Below are 21892 nucleotides of genomic sequence, written 5' to 3'. Positions count from 1 at the left end.
TGAAAAAAATCAAGATTTTTGATTTAATAAAAACTATTTCATAAAAAATGTAGCTTACTCAATCTGTGTAAATCACTGTATTGCTATTTTTTAATATTTAAAAGGTTCTCTTTAATGAATATGAAACTTGATAATTTCAATTTCCTGAAACTTGTAAATAATTTTTGATGTAGAAGAACACATTAAAAAGAAAAGTTGAAACATTAATTTTCTTCTGAATGACTGACAAAATTTATCAATATATTTATAATGCGTTTGCCCGAAGTAAATAATGTAATATTAATGCTATTTTTAAAATGTTTGCTGATTCATTAATAAGGGTGATTTAGATTGTTTAAAAAAGTGAAACCTTTTAATAAAGTTTTATCTTATATCTTATTTTATTATTTTTTTTATTGGAAAAAAGAGGAATTAAAAACAGAAAGTGCTTCAAAATACTTAACACCCACTTAAGAAACTGCAGATTATAATTTTTTTAAATTGAATTTCACTGATGGCTCTTATTTTAACAGCCATTCAAACAGTCGACAGTCTTCTCCAAGTGAAGACATTGGTAGCAAGAAGCATATATTAAATGAAAAAATGCCAAAGCATAGTGAACAAATGATGCCCCAGTCTTCTGGAGCTAATATGCAATCGGGTGGCACTTCATTGGGTGGACTAGATCAAGGTTTTGAGGGAGTGTCCATGGACCAACTTCAATTTGATTATTCTTCAGCTTTTATGCCTAACATGGATTCTCCTAACATGGATTACACTAATCAAGTATGGATCTGTCTTAAATTTGTAAGCTAAACTACTTATATATTTTTTGTTTAAGCTAATCGTTTCTATTTTCTTCTCTAAACTAGATGACATCTAGGAAGATGGTTCTTAACAGAGGTGATGAAAAGTTCGGTTCTAATTTCTCTTGTCAAGACCCTCAGCATTTTTTTATGGAGGTATGTGTATATTTTGTTTCTTTCAATATTTTCAAAGATTATTACTGCACACAACGATTTTGTTCTTAAGAACTGGGCTCATTTCTCTGGAGAGTTATGGACATAGATTTACATCAATTCTCATAATGGTATATTATAATTTCTACTCCGTGCTTCTCCATCAGGTAGCAAAATAATGACTGTTTATTAATAGTTTGTTGAGAAAATAATTACACAAATATAATGTCTGTCACTATTTATTTTTCATTAGTCTAAAAAATGTTATGCATTAGTTTGTAGACTATAAATTATAAAATGTGCTTTTGCTATTTTAAATGCCATCTATACTATGTTCAGGGATCAAAGTCCTCCTATAAATCCTGTTTGCTATGTATTTTTTAAAACCTTAAACATTCTGTATTGTCATATATTTCCAAAACAATCATATAAACCAATGGGCAGTAAAAACCTATTGGACTCATTAACAAAATTGAAAATTTGTAAAAATGGAACTTTTCCTTTACATTGATTGCTGGTTTAGGCAACTGTAATAATTATTTTATGAAGGTACAAGTCGGATCTTAAGTCTCGAATCAATGAACCTCTGTTTTATCCAAACCCAACTTGTTTTGTTTATTATCAGTAAAAGGGAATTACTGAATCAGTCTGGTGTACTAAATCTGTACCATAAAAGCATTTTACCCACATAAGATTGAGATTAAAGGTTTAATTAGAGAAATATTTTCTGAAAAACCTTTTGAAAAACCAGTTCAAGCATGAATGAAATATTAGCTGAGCGAAATTTTGAAGTTTCTAAATAAAGTATGTTTTCAGCTTTATTCAAGAGCTCAAGGTCAACCCATGCCTGTGATGGGCCAGCAGCAATTTCCAATGCAGCAGCAAGGTCAGATGCAAGCAGCTAATCCAGCTGCATCTCCAGCACCATTCGCTTCCAGCCCATATGTTATGAATCAAGATCCTTATGCTGCTGCTGCTTCAATGGGGACTATCATGCCTGGTAAGCTAACATCAATTTGACTTGGTGTTAAAGCCAACAATGTTCCCTTTGCCATGTTTTTAGACTTGTAATAAGAACTTCGAGGAGATAAATTCTCCAAATTTTCTCTGACACACATTTGAAACTTGGTAATTGAAAAGTTGTCTGACAGCCGAAAGGCTGTGACTCGATTCTTAGAAATCAAGTTCGTTGTGATACCTCCTGCCATCCTTGCTAAATTGAATTCTAGCATGTACGCTAATCTAAAAGAATTTCTTGTTAACATAATAATAATACAATCGATTTTGAGGAATTGTTGAAGTATTGTTATGAAAGTGATCTTATGCCATTGAAAAATTAATGAATTATCAATTAATAAAAACTATTATTATCATTATTAATTAATTAAGTTATTAATTAAAAATGTAAAGGAAATATTTTTATACTCTATTATAAAAAAAACAAAGTGTTTAAGACTACTCAGAGTAGTCTGTAAAAACACAATTTTTCAGAGTATCTGAGCTCTAATTTTTAATAAATTTAACAAATTCTTGCTGCATTTGTAAAAATTTTGTATTTTTTATCAAGAAGTTAAAAAGGAGAAACACATGGCTATTGAAATTTTTTTGTATAAAAAATTTTCATTGATCAAAATCATTGATTTTTTTTTCTTTTGTTTTTTAAAGTTTTATTTAAAACTGTTACAATGACCAGTTAGTGATATTCATACTTGCATATAATATTAATTTTCATTAGGGTTTAAATAGTTTTCAATGTTGGTTAGAAAATACAACTGATGTGAGAAAGATTTAGCTTTTTACTTATTGTGAACTATATGCATGAGAAATAGTTAACATGTTTTGTTGCGTAAATAAAAATATCCCCACTTCTATGTTTTAGGCCCAATGATGACTCAGTATTATGGTGTACCTCCTTGGGGTATGTTCCCAACTCCAGCTGGAATGGTTCAGGGTGGCCAAGGTCAAACTCCTAATACTCAACAACAGTTAATGCGTGGTGGCGGTGCTAGGCCTATGACTCCTCAAGGCCCAGGTGCCGATACCATGACACAAGGGGGTGGTGGAATGCCTCAGAGTATGCAAGGACCTGGTAATCAAATTTTTTAAAAAATAATTGAAATATTATATAATCTTATGATTATTTGTTTAATTTTATATCAATAAAGTTTCATAAGTTGTATGAACAAAAGTTAATCATCCAAGTGGAGGCATTAGTTCAATATTCAAAAGTTATTTTATTGTTAAGGGTTGTATTCAATTTGTAAAAAAATGATTGGTTTATTATATTATTGAGATGAATGACTACTGTACATTTTCACATACAGGTGGACAATATCAAATGGTTGCACCTTCTTACTATGAAAATGGCTCAGTTATGATGGGAAATGCTCGAGGAATGGGTACTGCTATGAGGTTAATGCCCCCTGTCATTGTGAATCCTGCTGCTGCTTCTAACAGCACTCCTGGTAAATATACAGCATTTACATCTATAAATTTAGATGTAGCATTTAATCTATTAGTATTATACATCTCTAATATATACCTGCCAATATACTTGCATTGTGTGAAGATTTAATTTTTATGTTTAGTGTGGTAGCAAAATTTCAACACTCATACTTGATTTTTATTTAACAAATATTATATAAATTGATTTTAAATACCCTTACATTAAAATAGTTTAAACATTTTAATAGCCTTATTAAGCCTTCCAGTTATTTTATCGTGTTTTAAGTGGTGATCAAATGTAAATTGAACGTCTGCTTAGAATGTCACTTCAATTGGTATTTCACTACCACTAGCAAAACACTTGTTTAAAGAACTTAAAAATTGGCATGTATGCTTATGCATTTTTTTAAAAAAAAAGCCTCTAAAATATTAGGATATATTTTTTTACAATTTATATAAAAAAAATATAGATATGTACACGAATCATTAATATAATATTTAATCAGTGTTGAAATATGAGATTTAAATTGTTTATGTACCCCATTAATTAACCAACGAATATTTTTTTAAGCGATTGTTAAAAAAAGAATCTTTTCTTTTTTCTGTCCAGGGTCAGAACATTTTTCTGCTAATACAAACTTAGATGTTAATACTATGATGCCTGTGATTACGATTTTAGTACTCAAGTAGATAACTTTAAAAGTTCTCAATAATGATTTTTTTTTCTTTTTTTTGAATATCAGGTGTTTGTATATGAATGTGTTTAAATCAAATATATATGATTTTGATAAAAAAATTATAAATAGTGCAAATTTTAAGCTATTAACACTTTGTTGACTGGAAATTATACACTGAACTGTCTTGTTATAGATGTGAAGTAAAACTTTCTAAATTATGTGCAAAGCTTTTGCAATATTCTATATCACTTTGGGTTTCATAAATTGTTATAGAATAGAATTCTGAATAGAGTTAACTTTTCATCAGTCAACAACCTTAGGGCATGAAAAGACGAGTTAACTTTCACTAATGACATTGACATTCATTTACAGATTGCCTACTTAATCTTAGCTTTTAATAATTTAGTATTTTACTATTCACGCAGGTGATTTGAGTTATCACATCTCTAACATTGTTTTAAAGTTATTCTCTGCTGAGGTTTCAGTAATAATTGTATTTTTTAACATTTCAGGAACTATGGGAAGTGGTGGTTTACGCTTACTAGGTTCTCAAGCTCAACAGAATCCTGCAGCAAGTCTTTTTAATAGTGGCACACCTAATAGTAACACAATTTATTCTTCTCCTGCTAACTCAAATATGACTTTTAATCATCCCACCTCTGGGCTAGGTTTCTCTGGAACTAACGGTAGTCAATTAGGTTACGGATCTGGATTAGGACTAGGTCCTGCTCAACCTCAAAGCACAATGGGATATGGATCAAATTCAATGGGACCCATTGGAGCATCACTTAGTGCTATTGGAACTAGTAAGTGCAAATTAGTACTTCAAATTTCTTCATTTTATATGGTAAATAAATTAGTGATCAATTAAAATAATGTGATTGATTTTATATGGGCAAATTTGGAGGACATTACAAATTATAATTTTGATTCTTTGTTGGAAGTTGTTCCTCAACACAATGAAGCAGCATGTTAAATTTTGCTTTCAATTGGACAAAATGATAACACGAACGCATGAAATATTTATGAAAATTTACAGAGGGAAATCTTTGTGTAAAAAATGAGTAATATTAATGCTTCAGAAGCTGAAAGAATTATATTTTCTTTTGTAGTACAGTTGCTTTCTAAACAAAAAAAAAACAAAAAAAAAATCTATAATGCAGATAATTATATATTAAAATAATTAGAAATATTTAAGATAAATAAAAAAACCATTAAAGAATACTATTAAAAAAAAATAGCTAGAGGGCTAAAGTTAAATAAAAGAAAAAGCTAAATAGTAAAAAATATCCTTAATTCTTAAAACAAACTAAAATGTTCCCAGAAATATGCTATTATTCATGCTAAAAAAAATTTCCAGAAAAAATTATCCTTAAAATGAGATTCTATAAAAAATACAATGCTAAACAACTCATAAAAAAGATTATATACAAAAGCAAATAAAAAAAAATGAATCTTAATTTTTGAAGTAAAATTTTAAAGCTGAACATCTGTGTCCTATTATGATATTTTTATTTTTTTTAAAAAGTAAAGAATAAAGTCTAATAGAAACCCTCATCAATCCATGTCATAATAAAACAATCATTTTTTTAAAAAAGAAAAAGCTGGTTAGAAACCAAAACACAAATTGTTCTTAATTTTTAATTAGCTTTTTCACATTGAAAGAAAAAAGTGACCGTCAAAGAATAACATTAATTAGAAAAGCTTATATTAAGATAAGTTATTAAAAAAGTAAGAGAAACAGAAAAAAATTGTTCTCAGTACTGATGTAACTTTAATGTTGAAAATCACACATTTCTAGGTTATGTGTTGTCTATTGTACTGTTACAGGAAAAAATTGACAATAAAAAATAAAGTATAAGAAATGCTCCATTGTAATGCTGTGCTTTCATTAGAATAGAAAAATAGTCAGAAGGAAACAAACTAAAAAAAGGTCTCTTGAAGTAAAAAAAATTATGAAATAAGACTCACTTAAATATAATAAAAAAAATCAGCAGTACATAACTTATGGTTCAGTATAAAGTAATCCAAATTTCGCTTTTCTATGTCTTTTTGAGCATAAATTACGTTTTTGAACTTAACAACAAATACGCTTAAAAACTATTTCTAATAATGTGTTGTAAAAAGTAAAATTTTAAATGATTTTTTATAAAATCTATTCAAATTCCCCCCAAAAGAATTTGTCAAAAAATACTTAGTTGAATATTTGGCCAATTATTCAGGTAACTGAATATCTGTCTAAAGGACTGAATACAGATTCGACAATTGTTTCAAGCAGTGCCAAAAGAAGCATTTGCATACAGTTTACTGAAGCTGTGAACTAGGAAAGCTATTTTCAAAAGTGTGTTATCGCTAACATAGACTACTTAAGATGATAGTATTGGCATTTTGTTTGTATACTTACTTATTTTAGGATACCATTCACTGATATTTTTTATCTTATAACTTCATTTCTGAACTTAGTAATTATTTAACTGTTATCATACTTTTAATATTCATTTTATCCATTTATTTTGGGTATTTACAGGTTAAAGAATTTGTTCTTTTTAGTTCACATAATTTAATACTCAGTTCGCATAGTCTTTTTCAAGACTCATAGTAGTTGTTTTTTTATTAAAAAAAAATATCCATTAATTGTGTGTCTTGTCGGATGAGCGGTTACATCAAGTGTATAATTAACAGCACATCTATGTTAGAGTATGTTTCTGATAATTCAATTGTTTTGGAGCTTCAACAGCATTTTTAACAATTTTCAGGCATTGGTGGAACTGCTGGCTCACCAAGACGAGACTCATTTGACCGAAGGGATGGTACATCTCTTGGAACTATGGCCGGATCTGGTTTCTCTGGTGGATTAGAAAGTCAGTTGTCTAGACAAATGACTCAACAGAAAGGCAACCAATTTTATGGTCCCCTTGGTTCTGTGACTGCATCTGGTCCTGGTCCTATCGGCATGATGCCACCAAGCCAAAGTCTTACACCACCTCCTCAATCCTTGAATGGCGGCTCACTTGGAAACTTAAACCTTGGTTGGTGTTATTGTACATTATTTTAGTTAACATTATTAGTGCTTTATTTAGTAAAATCAGTATTTATTAGTACATTATTTTGCAAAAATTTTCTTGATCATTCGTTTCTGTCTTCTGGAAATTGATAAATTGATCTTCTGGATTGATTGATCTTTTGGAAATTAAACTTATATGAACTTAAAAAAATTACATAAATTTAAAAATTATTCAATTTTCCACTATTAAAATAATTAATGCTAAAATAAGAGACATTTTAAAGTTGTGTTTAAATTTATAATTGCCATTCTGGTTGTATAAACAATATTTATAAAATAAAATATTGTTTATCTCAATATTTTGTAAAAAATAAAATTATACAAATCTGGTACAAATTATGTAGAAGGTAAGCTGAAATTGTTTATGCACATATGCTTTAAAAAAATTTATTTTATGTATGTATTTTTTTTTACTGTATATAAATTGTTTACATTTTTAATTTTTAAACTGCATTTGTTTCAAATATGTTTTGGTTAAAAAAATCTTATTGAAATATCTTAATTTTTTAGAATTTTTAACTAAAACCTCTTAATTTTAGTATTTTGGTTTCTTATTAAAATTAATTGAAATAAGAATAAAAAACAGTATAAAATTTTTTAAATCTATATTTTTTAAATAATTTGTTGTTGCCTAGCGAGATGCTGCACATTAAATATTTCAGGGCCATAGTTTGGGCGTCCGTGACATAGTTTCTATTCCTTTCTCCCTTAAGTAAAAGGTACTGGGTATAGAAATCTCTATTTTTCCATCATTATTCAAAAATAGCAAATAATAAAAGCATGTTTTTTTGATAGTTCATGCTTGCAAATGATTATTTTATGATTTTTATACTCCCTCAGTTTAAGTTGATGCAAAGTCTAATACTAAATTTTCCACACTATATATTATCTTTACAATTCTTATTGTAGTAAATCTTAAAATATTTATTAATCTATGATAATTAGAATTTAATATCTTTTTCTATGCTACGATTAGTAACTGTTTTTTCTTTATATTTTTAACCATGATTCTTTACTTTATTTTGCACTTATTTTTATTGCAATTTTTATTTTTTTTAATGACTGATGTAGTCCTAAATTTTGCATTTTTTTTACAGGTACTTTAGGTGGCAGAATATTATCTGCAGCACCAGGAGCTGAAGCCAAATATATGATTAGAAATGGGCCTTTAGGAAATAATGTATTTAATTCTTCAAATACACTATTTCCGAACAGAACATTACAGAGAAGGTAAAATTAAGTCTCATTTAAAAATAATCTCTGTTTTTTAGAATGCAACACTTTTAGCTTTATTACTAATTTGATAATTTCATTGATTAAATAAAATTTAAAATCAAGCTGACTTTTGTAATTTTTGGAGCATTTTGTGAATTTTGCTTTTTCTACAAAATTTTATGCAATCTAATCTTTAGTCTGATTTTGTTTTAACAATTTAATGAAATTAATTGGTTTTATGGTTTTAAGAATATAAATTACCAATAATGTAGGCGAAATAGGCAAAAAATATATGTTTTGCGGAAATTATTTTAATGACTGGGATTGAAATTTTAGTGCGTTATATTATTTTTTTGACATACTAAAAGTTAAAAAATCTTGGAAAATATAAAAATTTAAATTCATGTGTAGTAGAGATAACAATATTTCAACCTAGACAACCTTGACATAAAATGTTTAATAAGATGAATAAGCGGTTACTTTTTGATGTATTAGTGTGAGAGAAAAAAATGTGCTAATTTGGTTGCCATTTTTTTTAAAATGGCATGTGATATAAAATTTAATGGTATTTTACACCAGAAAATAAAAGCTTTTAGAAGAAAAATACTAGCTAAGATATGATAGATTCTAATTGTTTCACACACTAAAAAAATGTAATTGTGCAAAACTTTTTTTTTTGCTGTCATCTTTAATTAAAAAAAAAATCTCAAATATTGTATAAAATTACTTTGTATATTTTTCTAGAAAATAATATGGGTTTTGGAAGGGGAATATTTGCAGAAATAAATTAGGTGGTAACTTTTTGACAAACTAAAAAATGTGAGTCCTTAAATACTAAAAACTTAAATTTTTTACCTGCTATCAACTTTACCTGTTATTTTTCTGGTAGTAAAAATCAAAATTATTTACATATTCAAAATTTATTGCTTACATTAATGAGTCATGTGCCATTATATGTGCGACATCTTTAATTTTTTGGTGAGAAATGGAGAAGAAGAAAGAATGCTGAAAGAGTTTGTGAATTTTGTAGAGAAGCAATGATTGTGATCTGCCAGAAAAAGGCTTGAAGCAGGATTTTCTTAAAAATGACATTGTAAAATCCTTGGTAATTTAACATTATCGATATAAGCTATTCTATGAAAAACTAGAATCTCCACAATACGAAGTTGCTTATTCAAAAATATAATTTTTATTTGTGTAAGTGTAAGTATTTCTTCTATAGCTAATTATATATGTCTTTCTTTCTTTTCTAGCTCTAGTTTAGAAAAACCTTCTGGTCGCAGTAGGCTGTTAGAAGACTTTAGAAATAACCGTTATCCTAATCTGCAATTAAGAGATTTATCAAACCACATAGTTGAATTTTCACAAGATCAACATGGCTCAAGGTACTGTGTATATTGAATATGTAACAAATATTGATATTTCAGGAATCCTGAATGATTTATATTCTCTCTTATTATAGGTTCATTCAGCAAAAGCTAGAAAGAGCTACTCCGAGTGAAAAGCAACTGGTTTTCACAGAGATTTTAGGCGCAGCTTATAGTTTGATGACTGATGTTTTTGGAAATTATGTTATTCAGAAATTCTTTGAATTTGGCACCCAAGAACAAAAACAGGCACTGGCGCAAAAAGTGAAAGGTCATGTTTTGCCTCTCGCATTGCAGATGTATGGATGTAGAGTTATACAAAAAGCTCTTGAGTCTATACCACCTGAACAGCAGGTGATTTTGCATTTTAATTTGAATTTAAATATCTGTTCAGTTTTAGTTTCTTGGAGTTTCCTATGCATAAGTCATTTATAGTTAAATAAAGCTTTTTATTTAAAATATCTAGGCAGTTTAACTATTTTTTTTCTTTTTTTTTGCACCAAGTTCTTAAGTGTGATCTAATTTCTAAAACATAATCTTTTTTAAACAAAAAATATTCATTTTAGTAAAAAAAAAATCAACTACATTTACCAATTTTACGATTTTTGCAAAATTTCTTTAAGAAAATACTTCTAGTATTAAAAATAATTGTGAAATTATTTGTATTTTAGATTAAAGAACAGATTGGGTTTTAGTACAAGGTGTGAAATTTCAGTTTTAAAGATAATATCCAGAGAAAAATTTTTGTTAACCACTATTTTGCATTCATGAAATATATTGACAATTTTAAAACTAACAGATGTTGTATAAAATACTTTTTGATAAATGGGGTTTCGGGTTGCCTCATAAAAATGTAAAAACTGAAACATATTTATTGATAAAATGAATATCGAATAAGTATTCTTAAAATTCCAATGTTTCATTAAGTAATGGTTTCACAGGTGAGAAATTCTACTATATTTTAAAAGATAAAACTTACTAGTTAGCCTTACATATTAGATTGTTAATGGTAAGTGGAAATTTTGCCTTCTGGTTCAGTTAACTATTTAAAATAAAATTATAAATAGAGGCTAATTTTTTCTTTCCTAAGTCTCTTTCACACAAGAATTTAAATTCAAACCAACTGAAGCTATTAATAGAAGATAAGTTTTTAGATGTCAGTATCATTTTTGAATATCTGCATTCAGGGATAAGTAGTCTAAACTCCTATGACATTTACAAATATGTTTTAAATGCCATGGCCATCTGTTGCATGTATTGTTCTTAATACTGGAATGTGGGGCTTGGAAATAACATAAGGAGAATAGTAAGAAATTAGATTAAGCTGGAAATAAAACACATAAATGCATTTAACATAGTTCAAATAAAAGAAAAGACAATTGTAAATTCTCATTTTTTAATGTAACTGGTTTGACTTTAATACTGTCTTTAAGCTAAAATAAATACCTAAGTTATATTTTCTAAAGTGACATTAAATGAAAAATTTTACTTCTGAAATCAGTCACAAAAGTTATATTTTCTGAATAAATTTGTATGTTTTTCAATGAATTTAAATTTTATGCTGTTTCAAAATATTAATAGAAGGGTAATTGTAATTTGGAGGCTCTGGCCTCGATTTCTTAATCAAGAGTGTGTTGGTTTGAAAATTGAAAATTAAAAAAAATGTCCTTTCTTGTATCATTTTCTAATTCTTCCGTTAATTTCAGAAGGAGATTGTCAAAGAACTCGATGGACATGTTTTGAAGTGTGTAAAAGATCAAAATGGCAACCATGTCGTCCAAAAATGCATTGAATGTGTTGATCCTATAGCTTTACAGTTTATTATTAACGCTTTTCAAGGACAAGTATGTAACTATTTGCTTACTGTTTGCAATTAATTTGAAATTTAAGATGAGTGATAAAGCCTTTTCTTTCTAATGTATTTTTAGTCTAAAATAAGAACTCCCCATGCCATTCGCCTGTACCGTGTATGGTAATGAGGTGTGACTATTTCAAGTAGGGGTGTGATGTAACTGTTTCGGACAGGTTTTGGCAAGGGTCGGCGAGAAAAAGGGAATCTTTTTCCTCGGTCTATTGAGATAGCCCTAGAGTGAAGAAAAATGAGCATTCGCGTATGAAACATTGTTAAGAGCGTTTTTTTTTTAAAAAAAATCTTTTAACTTTTTTAATAGTTTTTATTTCGAAAAGTTTTCAAAAAATAATTTTTGTGGTAAATTTGTATTCTATTTTTCATCTTTTAACTTTTTGAATTTTTGAAAATGCCTTTTAAGTTTAAAAAAGGTAAAGCTTTAAAATCTCAAGCATGTAAAATTGTGCACAGTTAAAATTTTTCTGCTTGATGAAGCTAAGAGAAGGGCCCTTAAATTACCTCTCCATCAACCATCTCAAAGAGCATGCCTGGCAATTGTACTATCCATAAATGTCAAACTTCTAAAGGAATATGGTCATTTATTTTTATACATTTTAAGTCCTTTTGAATAGAAATCTCTTTGAGATTTTCCACCTGCTTCAAGTGGTTTTAAAAATGCTACCACGTTTTCACAAAAGAAACATTAATGACTAGCAGTTTTAAAATTTCAGGAAACCTTTCATTAATTATTAAAGTTAATGACTTGAAGAACTTCTGCTTTTTTGTGTCAGTTTTTTCTGATTTTCATCGCTATTTGTCCAAATATTATGACTAGTTGAAATTGTTGTTTCTATTAATAATGTTTGATAAATAGGTGAATTACTCCATATGGGAGTTTTATAAAATTGTTTAAAGTAATTCAATGTACACATTTTATTAATACATAACTCATCCTATACATTGTAAATTGGTTTTTAAGCAAGGAGTAAAAATAAATTTGCTAATAAAAAATAGTTAAAATTATTTTTATAATAAAGGGTGAAAAAACTAAACAGGCTACATTAAAATTTAAAAAAAACTTATTTAAAAAAAAAGAAAAAGAAAACCTCAGATAGAAAAAAATTATTGGTTTAATGAGTTTTCATTTTAAGAAAATGAACGCTGAAAGTTTTAGATTTCATCCTGGTTGCAGTAACTTTTGCTTTTTGCTATAAAAAAAATAAATAAATGATATAAAAAATAGATCACGTTGCAACTTATTATCTATTTTGTTTTATTTATTAATAGTTTATTTATTTATTAAAATACTTTTTACTTATTTATTTTACATAATTATGACAAAAAAACAGTATATAAAATTAAAACGACCCCCCCCCCTACCAAAAAAATCTATTAAGGAAAGAAAAAAAAAATATATAGTTAACAATTATTTCAGCCAAATATGTTATTTAACCTAAATTTCAACTAAAACGTCTACACATAGGAGTACAAAACATCAACATGAACCAAGAGTTTAAAAAAAATTCTAATGAATCGATTAAATCGTTGAAAAATTCGGCATAGATAACATGAACTATCTCTACCTTGAGCAAAACTATTATCCCCTTTTAAAATTAGAGTTAATAAGATTTAACATTACACTTTTACCAGAAAATTCAACTAATAAAAGAAATTAACTGCTTTAAAAACTGTATCAGTTAAGAAATTAACCCATCTAAAAATCAATGAGCAATTCATAATAAATAGCACAAATATTGAGAAACTAGCTCAAAATTAAAAAGTAACACAAAAACAAACCCCTGCTTTAACCCCCTTAATATTAGAATATGTTAAATTTTCTTCTTTGTATTAAAAAAAATAGCAACCGATTAGGTAAAGACCATCATTTAAAGTTAAGAAATACAAGCGAATCATGAAGTTATTCTAGAATCAGATTAAATAAGTTTCCTATTGGTCTTGGAGTCAGCCAATCAGGAATACTTCCCATATAAGCCTTGATCATAGCTACCCCCCTTGAAATGCGCTATTCTTGTTTCCATAGCAATAAGTGGGCTCAGACTTTGTGGCAGGGGGTATTCTTAACATAGACTAACTATAATTTTATATATTAACAATAATTTTTTAAATTGAACTAATATAATTAACCTGTTCAATTTGATGTCTATATTTTGTAAAGTAGCTCAAAGCAAAGTGAAAGGACTAGGATTTCACTTAAGTCTCTTAGAGGCAAGGGTTATTAATGTTGTAAATTATTTTCTAACAAATAATAACTTTGAAGAATGAAACCCTTTTCAAAGGTATTGTTTGCTGTGACACTGAAAAATAGCGTGGCTTGCAGAAAAAATTTATTTTTTCAAATATTGACTTTTATACCTGTTATATTTTGCATCTCCAATTCTGTGTTACTCTATAAGACATTGTTTGATTCTTTCTTAAATATGTTAAATTTGCCTTAAATCTCGATCATTGAAAAATTTAGTTAATATCATTACTTTATCTTCATCATCATGAAAATTAATATTATAGCAGAGTTATTTATTGTTAAATTTTAAATTATATATTGTTTAATTAAAAGGAAAATAGACCTTTTTAAAGATTTCAAGAGAAGCTTTTTATTATCTGTTGGCCTTGCTTTGTTTATATCTAAGTATGCGTGCAATTATTTGTTTTTCTTTTTCTTTATGTGGAATAATTTAATGTACTTAAATAATATTTTTCTCTTTTATTATTTATACAGGTTTATACTTTATCTACACACCCATATGGTTGTCGAGTAATTCAGCGCATTTTAGAGCATTGCACTCCTGAGCAAACATCACCTGTTTTAGAAGAGTTGCACCAACACACTGAACAGCTGGTCCAGGACCAATACGGCAATTACGTTGTCCAGCATGTACTTGAACATGGCTGTCAAGAAGATAAAAGCAAGATTGTAAATGTAGTTAGAGGAAAAGTCTTAAGCTTGTCTCAGCACAAGTTTGCTAGGTAAGCCAACAGCTAGTCTTTTGTGCTGAATCTGCCAAATCTTTTGTGTATCATGCCATAATTTTACCCTCTCTGAGGACGATTTTCCTATGTGATAGCGAAATGTATTTCTCTAGAGCTTAACCCTCTTGATGTTTTGACATTTTCATTTTTATTTCTTTGAAATGTTCAACCTTTTTTCTGACTCTCGCTTGGCGGGTGTGTCAGCGAAAAAAATAGAGTTAGATTTTTCATATGCACCGCCGTTTGGGGGGAGGGATAAAAAAATTACTTTTTATGTGTAGAACCACTCATGGGTTAAACATACCATCATGTGATTATTATTTATTTTCGTAATGGATTATTTATGTGTAAGGGTATCAGAATTGTTTTAAATCATAATTAGAAATTCGAGAATTGTAAAGAAAAACTTAAACTTTATTATCAATATAAAATTAAGATATTATGAAAAATCTGTAGAAGTTGGCAGCTCTGATGCATTCTAGTCTTCAGTAGGAGAATCGTGTATTGAACTAATAAGTGCATTTTAAAATATTTTCTTAAGCAAAAAATATTGATAATATGGATTAAATCTTATTTTCTGTCTTCAAATCCCTTCAACAGCTATTTCCCTTCGTCCACATCTTTAATGCATTCTAGTAAGCATTTCAATAAGAGAAATGCTTACTGCATTAAAGATGATTCATTGATTATTGATGAATGATTATTTTTACACTTCGCTCATGATATCAATTTATTTTGATGTATTTCATAGTATAAACATTTATTTGTGGCTTGCTATTTACATTTCCAGTTCTTCCATTAAAAAATTACTAGCATTTAATGCTGTGTTTTTCACAGACATGATTGTGTATGTGTGTTACTATTATTATTTTTACCAAACGTAAAAAAAAAGGAAGAAAATTAAAGGTATCAATTTGTAAAAGGTAAAGCTCTTACTCTTCTCCAATTCTGTCACTTCCAGCATTAAGTAAGGAATCGAAAATTCAGAACACAATTATTCTATCAATAGAAAACTAAAAAAGTTCCTTTCAGCATAGTGTAATTGTTGGGTTAATTAACTTTATTGACAATGGCGCTCGTTTTTACCGAGATCTTAAATTTGGACTAGTCTATAAGAGTTGTAACGTATCATAAGCTATATCAAGAACTATTCAGTTTTTCTTTTAAATAAAAACTTTTATTAACAAACACAAACATTAAGAAATATGCAATACCCGTAACGGGATAGTGAAAACATCATAAACAACTAGAAAACCCGTAACGGGATATAAGGAAACTCAAATTCCACAATAAAACTAATCTAAAAAGAATCAACAACTCTGTCGTTCTAAATATTGACTTCTAATTTAATCGTCTGCTTTTATTTTAAGTTTATCTCTTTATGCGTTTACTTTATTTTAATTATGATTTTGCAAACCCATTATTTCTTTAATATTTTTAGACTTTACAATCGTCTGCTTTTATAAATTCTTTAATATTTTTAAACTTTACAGAGTTTCAATTCAGTATTTTAACTATTAGTGTAATTAATGGGTAATTGGCCTTATTGACAGTTATACTTAATAAATAATTCGTTTTTACTGAGATAGATGCCTCAAATTTGGACCATATGCTTTTTATGAAATAAATAAAAATAATTAATAAGGTTTCAATTCAATATTTGTAATTTTTGTGGTAATTAGCCTTATTGCCAATAATGCTAAATGACAAATTTTTCCGAGATATAAGTCTTCAATTTGGAACGTGTGTTCTTTATCTGTGCATATGTATGTGTGTGCTTCTATCTATCTATATATATATATCTATCTATATACATACATGTATAAAATGTGCCTTTTCATACAAGTTTTACCTCAAATTTTTCCACGCTGATGATTTAATTGCTTTTTAAAATTTATGTTACTCTTGTTTAATTTGCTTTTTCATTTTATTAATTTCCATTTGAAAGGTGATATTGTGTTATAGATTTTTATTGTGGTTTGCCATGAAATGAAAATTAAGTTATAAAGTTGTGTTTACAATATCACTATCAAGTGGAGAATTCCCTTATAATTTTCCAATTTTGATTTCTAACTAATAACATAAGAATCGTTTTTTGTGTGAGATTGAATTTATCCTTTGTAATAGACCAAAATGCCATTTCTGCTGGTAATTTTAGTATTTTTTTCTTTGCAAAATTTAATTTGATGTCTTTTAATAATGCTTGCATGTTTTCATTATAGCAATGTTGTGGAGAAATGTGTGACTCATGCTACACGTTCTGAACGAGGATATCTCATTGAAGAAGTCTGCACCTTTAATGATGGGTATTTATAACATTTATGTTTTAAATCACAATTATTCATAACTTATTTTAGAGTAGACACACAAAAACATGTTGTAATTGATATACTTGAGCATTTTATGCTTAACATCTAGTATTAAGATTCATGTGCACAAAGGAAAAGTTTTGTTATAAATCTAGCAAAAGAAGTTAAGAACATGGAAAAAATTTTAATTTTTGGACATTTGCTTTTTGAAAAAGTTTTTATGTAACAAACTTACATTCTTAGAAACTTTTCTAGACTTTTTTTTTCTTCTCAAGGATTGAAGGTTGCTTATAATTAACAGTCTTTAGTTAAAAATTTTATGAAGTGTTTGGATTTATTGAGACACAAGAGTATGTACAGTAATGTGGGTAGATCATAATATCGTGTAATGCAACTAGTAGCTATAAAATACGTAGGAAGGATAATGATTTGGTATTGATAATTGTGCATGCTTTAGAAATTTCATTGGTGTTTTTTGCCTTAAAAATTATTATGTATTTTGAAGTGATTTATTGCATAGCTGCACATTATTTTTTGGATTGTTTCTTTGTATTTTGAGAGAAAACGAAGTGAATTTTTTTTAAACCTATAAATAGAGTATAAACCCTGAGTTTGTATTTTATCAATCATCACCAATTTTGTTCAGACTTTCTATTTTATTTTTACAACACTGAAGCATTTTTTAGAAAAATAATTTTGAATTTTCTTTTTCTTTTTTATCCTGTATGTTTATTCTTCACGTTTTTAAAGAAGAAAATTCTTTTTTTATAATAAAGCTGTTAAGATAGATCGTTGGTTCTCTTTTTCACCTAAGTGGTATTTATTTCACAGTGGCAGAGTTCATAATTTTAAATATTAATACATGTGGAAAGAACTCATAATTTTACCAATATTTGTCATTTGCCTATTGTAGTAAATAATTATTAATAAAAAAATTCTGGCATTAAAATTTATTATTTTATTGTACTTCAAACAAATTTATTTAACTAAAAAAAAAAAAAAAATCAATGAAAAGGGATTATTTCTGAGAACTTTTTTTAAAGAGGATTGTTAAAATAAAACTGTGCCATTTTGTTGCCAATGTTGAAAAAGCATACCAGTAATTGATTTAAAATTCTACACTCATAAATTTAAATAGAATTAATCCTAAAGTGATATTTTCTTAAATTATATGTATTCTTTATATGACTGTCACATCAATTAAAGTGCTCTTTGTGGGATATTTGTCGCTGATATTGGAAAAGTAGGGGACACATGTCAAAATTACTTTATTTTTAATCCTTTTGGGATATTCAATGCTGTTCATTCTTTGCCATTGAAAATTAAATATTTATACAGTATAAATAAGGGCCGTTTGAAAGCAAGCAAAACCAACCAAACTAACAAAAAAGAAATTTCCGGAAGATAATTTATTTTCAGATTCTACATACGTTTCTCTTTTTTAAGCTTAGTTGCCGAATTTGTTTAAACACTTATCATACCTTACAACTAGATTTAGAATATCCTCTTCATGCTAACTTGCCACCTGCTCCGTTAACTAAGAAATAATGGCTGTTTTCACTTATTTATAATCATTGTACTGGTTGCCACCAAAATGATGTTTGAATTATTGGAAAGATGAAAATCTCTCAGCGCAAGGTCTGGACTGTAGGGAGGAGTGGTCCAAAACTTCTCAACCAAAAGAGTCCAATAAAGCTGGAATTTGAGCTGCGGAGAGTGTCGTTGTCATAGAGTAGCGAAATTCCCTGTCAACATGGCAAGGAATTTTGATGCTTCACAAATCATAATTTCACTAATCTGTCAGTGAGTGTATGCCACAGACTGTTTTTTTTTTTTTTGTAGACTAAAAACGCGTCACTGCAGGGATGAGATTTTTCCGCTTTTTAGCGGATTTCCGCTTTTTTCACTTTTATCTCTTAAATTTCAGCTTTTTTATCAAAAATTCAGATGTTCTAAAAATTTCATTTTTTTTTTAAGTATTCCGCTTTTTCAGAAAATTTACTGATTTTCAAAGAGAAACAGAAAATTCAAGCTACATAGCTACCAATCCTTTCTCATTTTTACTTATTTTACCTATTTTCTCCCCTTTTACACGCAGCAGATAAGATTTTCTGAATTTTTTACCTGCCCTCCAGATAGATCCGATTTTCGTAGTTCAAACGACGCTGCTTCTGACAAGCCTTTTAGAGGTCCCAAGCCTGGAATCTGCTAATATCTCGATTCTTATTCACACGATTTTAATATCAAACATAGCTTTTCATATTTGCGTGTTGCGATTCTTATTCACGCGATTTGAATATTGTACGTTGCGATTCTTATTTACGAGATTTAAAAATCCGATATTGTGATTCGTATTTACGCCTTTTTAAAAACCTATGTAGCGATTCGTATTCACGCAAGTTTAAAATTCAATGTGTTGATTTGCTCATGCGGTTTATAATATCAAACATTGATTTTCGTATTTATACGTGATTTTAAAATAAGGCATTGGGATTCGCATTCACGCATTCTAAAAATTATGCATCATAATTCTTATTTATGCAATCTAAAAATTACGCATCATGATTCGTATTTACGCGATCTAAAAATTATGAATCGTGATTTGTATTTACGCGTTTTAAAAATTCTATATCCCAGTTTGTATTTTCTCATTTTCAAAATCGTATATCTAGTTTCATATTCATGTGATTTCAAAATCCATAATTGTTATTCATATTCACGCAATTTTAAGATCAACTATCACGATTCTTGTAAGACGTAACTTTTTTTTAAATTAGTTACTATAAAGGTGACTGTTTTTCTAACGGCGATTATTAGTATATGTAAGTGTTAAAACATCAGAGAAACTGGAAGGGAATATATTCCAAACTTACATTCTGTGCTTGCAAAGAAGAAAAAAAATAGGATTTGTCACAAGATGTTTGAAGATGGACTAATGACTAAATATAGCAAACATAAAAGATAATGCAAACAAAAACAATCACTTAAAAAGGGATTTAATTAAAAAAAAATTTGGGGGGGGGAAAAGAGTTAGTTAACTCATCATCAAAATTTTATTTTTAACTGTTAACTCATCATCAAAATTTTATTTTTAATTGCTGTTATTTATGCTATAAAATGCAAAATTCTTATCAAATAAAAAACAATTATCTAAACAATTGCTGATTATCATGTAATTTTTTAAACTAAAATAGCAATTTTTATATGTTAAGGAGTTACTATATATTTCTACTTCACTGTTATTGATATGTTTCAGAGGGCTGTAGTTAGATGAGACTATAATATGAACATAATGATTCGGTCCATTGTTAAAGTTTTTTTTCTCCAATATAATTTAAAAAAGTAATATTACTGATATATTTGCTATAAATCCCATAACAGTATTTATTAAAAGAAATGAAATATTAATGAATATTCTCAGTAGTTTTAATTTGCTAAGCCAGGTAGTTTTTCAAGTAGTAATTGTCTCTTATGTGAACTGAAGAAAAATATAATTTCCAGCTTTATTTTTTCAATTGGTAATTTTTTCCCACTAAATGTTAAGCATCAATGTAATCGTTTTTATAATAATAGATTAGTACACAATTGTATGTCAACACATTATTTATTACCTTAAACTGTCTGGAATTTATTATTAAAGGGTTGCGCTTGCGTAAAATTTACTATCGTGGAAATTCAGCTTTTTTGCGTTTTGGTTAATCTCATCCCTGGTCACTGACCTGCGTGGTGGTAGATTTGTTAAATTTGAACATTTTAAAGACAGAAGAACTGACTGTACTGTTTACCTACACAGCTGCAACTGAGCATAATTGTTTCTAAGGGATGCCGGGACACGGCACAAGCCCTCGTTTCGACTCACATGTCACCTACTATTGTACACAACAAAACGGCCCTTACTTGAAAAACAATTCTCGTATTTATTTATATATACGAGGTCTGATCAAAAAGTATCCGACTTTTGTTCATAAAATAAACGTTTATTGTGATATAATTATTTAATACAAATCCCCTTCAAAGTAGTCCCCTTGGGCTGCCACACACTTCTCCCAACGCTTCTGCCACTGTAGAAAGCATCTCTGGTAGTCCTCCTTCGGTATGGCTCTCAGATGGTCTGTCGCATTCTGCATAATGTCTTCTCTGGTCTGAAATCTGGTCCCTTTTAGTGGCATTTTCAGCTTTGGGAAAAGCTAAAAATCGCAGGGAGCCATGTCAGGAGAGTAGGGAGGTTGACGAACCACTGGTGTGCTGTGTTTTGTCAAGAAGTTCTGAATTAAATGGGAAGAATGTGCGGAAGCGTTATCATGATGGAGCTTCCAACTGCCTGTTGCCCACAGATCCGGGCGCTTGCGCCTCACTGTGTCACGAAGGCGACACAGAACCTCTTGGTAGTACTCCTTGGTGATTGTAGTACCGTGTGGTGCGTACTCGTGATGTACTAAGCCACTGTAGTAAAAAAGGGCAGTTAGCATGACCTTGACATTGCTGCGAACTTGCCTTGCTTTTTTGGGCCTCGGGGATGAAGGATGCTTCCACTGTGTTGACTGGCGCTTGGTTTCTGGGTCATATCCATAAACCCATGACTCGTCACCTGTAATCACTGTGTTCATAAAGTCGGGATCACCGTTCACAGTTTCCAGCATGTCTTGTGCGATCTCCAGACGAAGGTTTTTTTGCTCAAATGTTAGCAGCTTTGGTACAAACTTTGCTGAGACTCTCCTGAGGCCCAAGTCGTCAGTCAAAATTGATTGAATGGAACCAAAACTAATACTCACCTCGTCTACAAGCTCTCTGATCGTGATTCGGCGGTTCTGCATCACCAGGTTCCTCACTTGATCAATGATGGCATCATTTTTCGATGTTGAGGGCCTCCCTGAGCGTGGTTCACTTTCAACTGATAAGCGGCCATCTTTGAAGCGGTTGTACCACTCCTTTATCTGTGTGGTGCCCATCGCTTCATTTCCAAACACTTGTTTAATCTTGCGAATTGTTTCCACTTGCGAATCACCAAGATTAAAACAAAATTTTATGCAATAACGCTGT

General features: G+C 29.0%; 1 protein-coding gene across 5 annotated transcripts in view; it reads left to right on the top strand.

Annotated features, from left to right (window-relative positions):
- The window catches only part of LOC107454202 (pumilio), a 71628-nt gene that overhangs the window by 44692 nt on the left and 5044 nt on the right, over positions 1–21892 (top strand). For 3 of the 5 annotated variants that reach the window (XM_016071310.3, XM_016071311.3, XM_016071307.3), the window contains 13 exons: positions 513–765; positions 852–941; positions 1755–1938; positions 2818–3027; positions 3263–3403; positions 4573–4866; positions 6817–7089; positions 8222–8354; positions 9593–9724; positions 9802–10060; positions 11413–11550; positions 14293–14540; positions 16766–16849. In XM_016071310.3, the coding sequence (XP_015926796.1) occupies positions 513–765; positions 852–941; positions 1755–1938; positions 2818–3027; positions 3263–3403; positions 4573–4866; positions 6817–7089; positions 8222–8354; positions 9593–9724; positions 9802–10060; positions 11413–11550; positions 14293–14540; positions 16766–16849 (2439 nt within the window). The remainder of the gene's footprint in view (positions 1–512; positions 766–851; positions 942–1754; positions 1939–2817; positions 3028–3262; positions 3404–4572; positions 4867–6816; positions 7090–8221; positions 8355–9592; positions 9725–9801; positions 10061–11412; positions 11551–14292; positions 14541–16765; positions 16850–21892) is intronic. The other 2 variants (XM_071181982.1, XM_016071308.3) reach the window with 1 other exon arrangement.

This window comes from Parasteatoda tepidariorum, chromosome 6 (genome assembly GCF_043381705.1).
Source record: "Parasteatoda tepidariorum isolate YZ-2023 chromosome 6, CAS_Ptep_4.0, whole genome shotgun sequence".
Classification (NCBI taxonomy): domain Eukaryota; kingdom Metazoa; phylum Arthropoda; class Arachnida; order Araneae; family Theridiidae; genus Parasteatoda; species Parasteatoda tepidariorum.
Note: the sequence above shows the minus strand (reverse complement) of the source record. Positions and strands in the feature narration are given on the sequence as shown.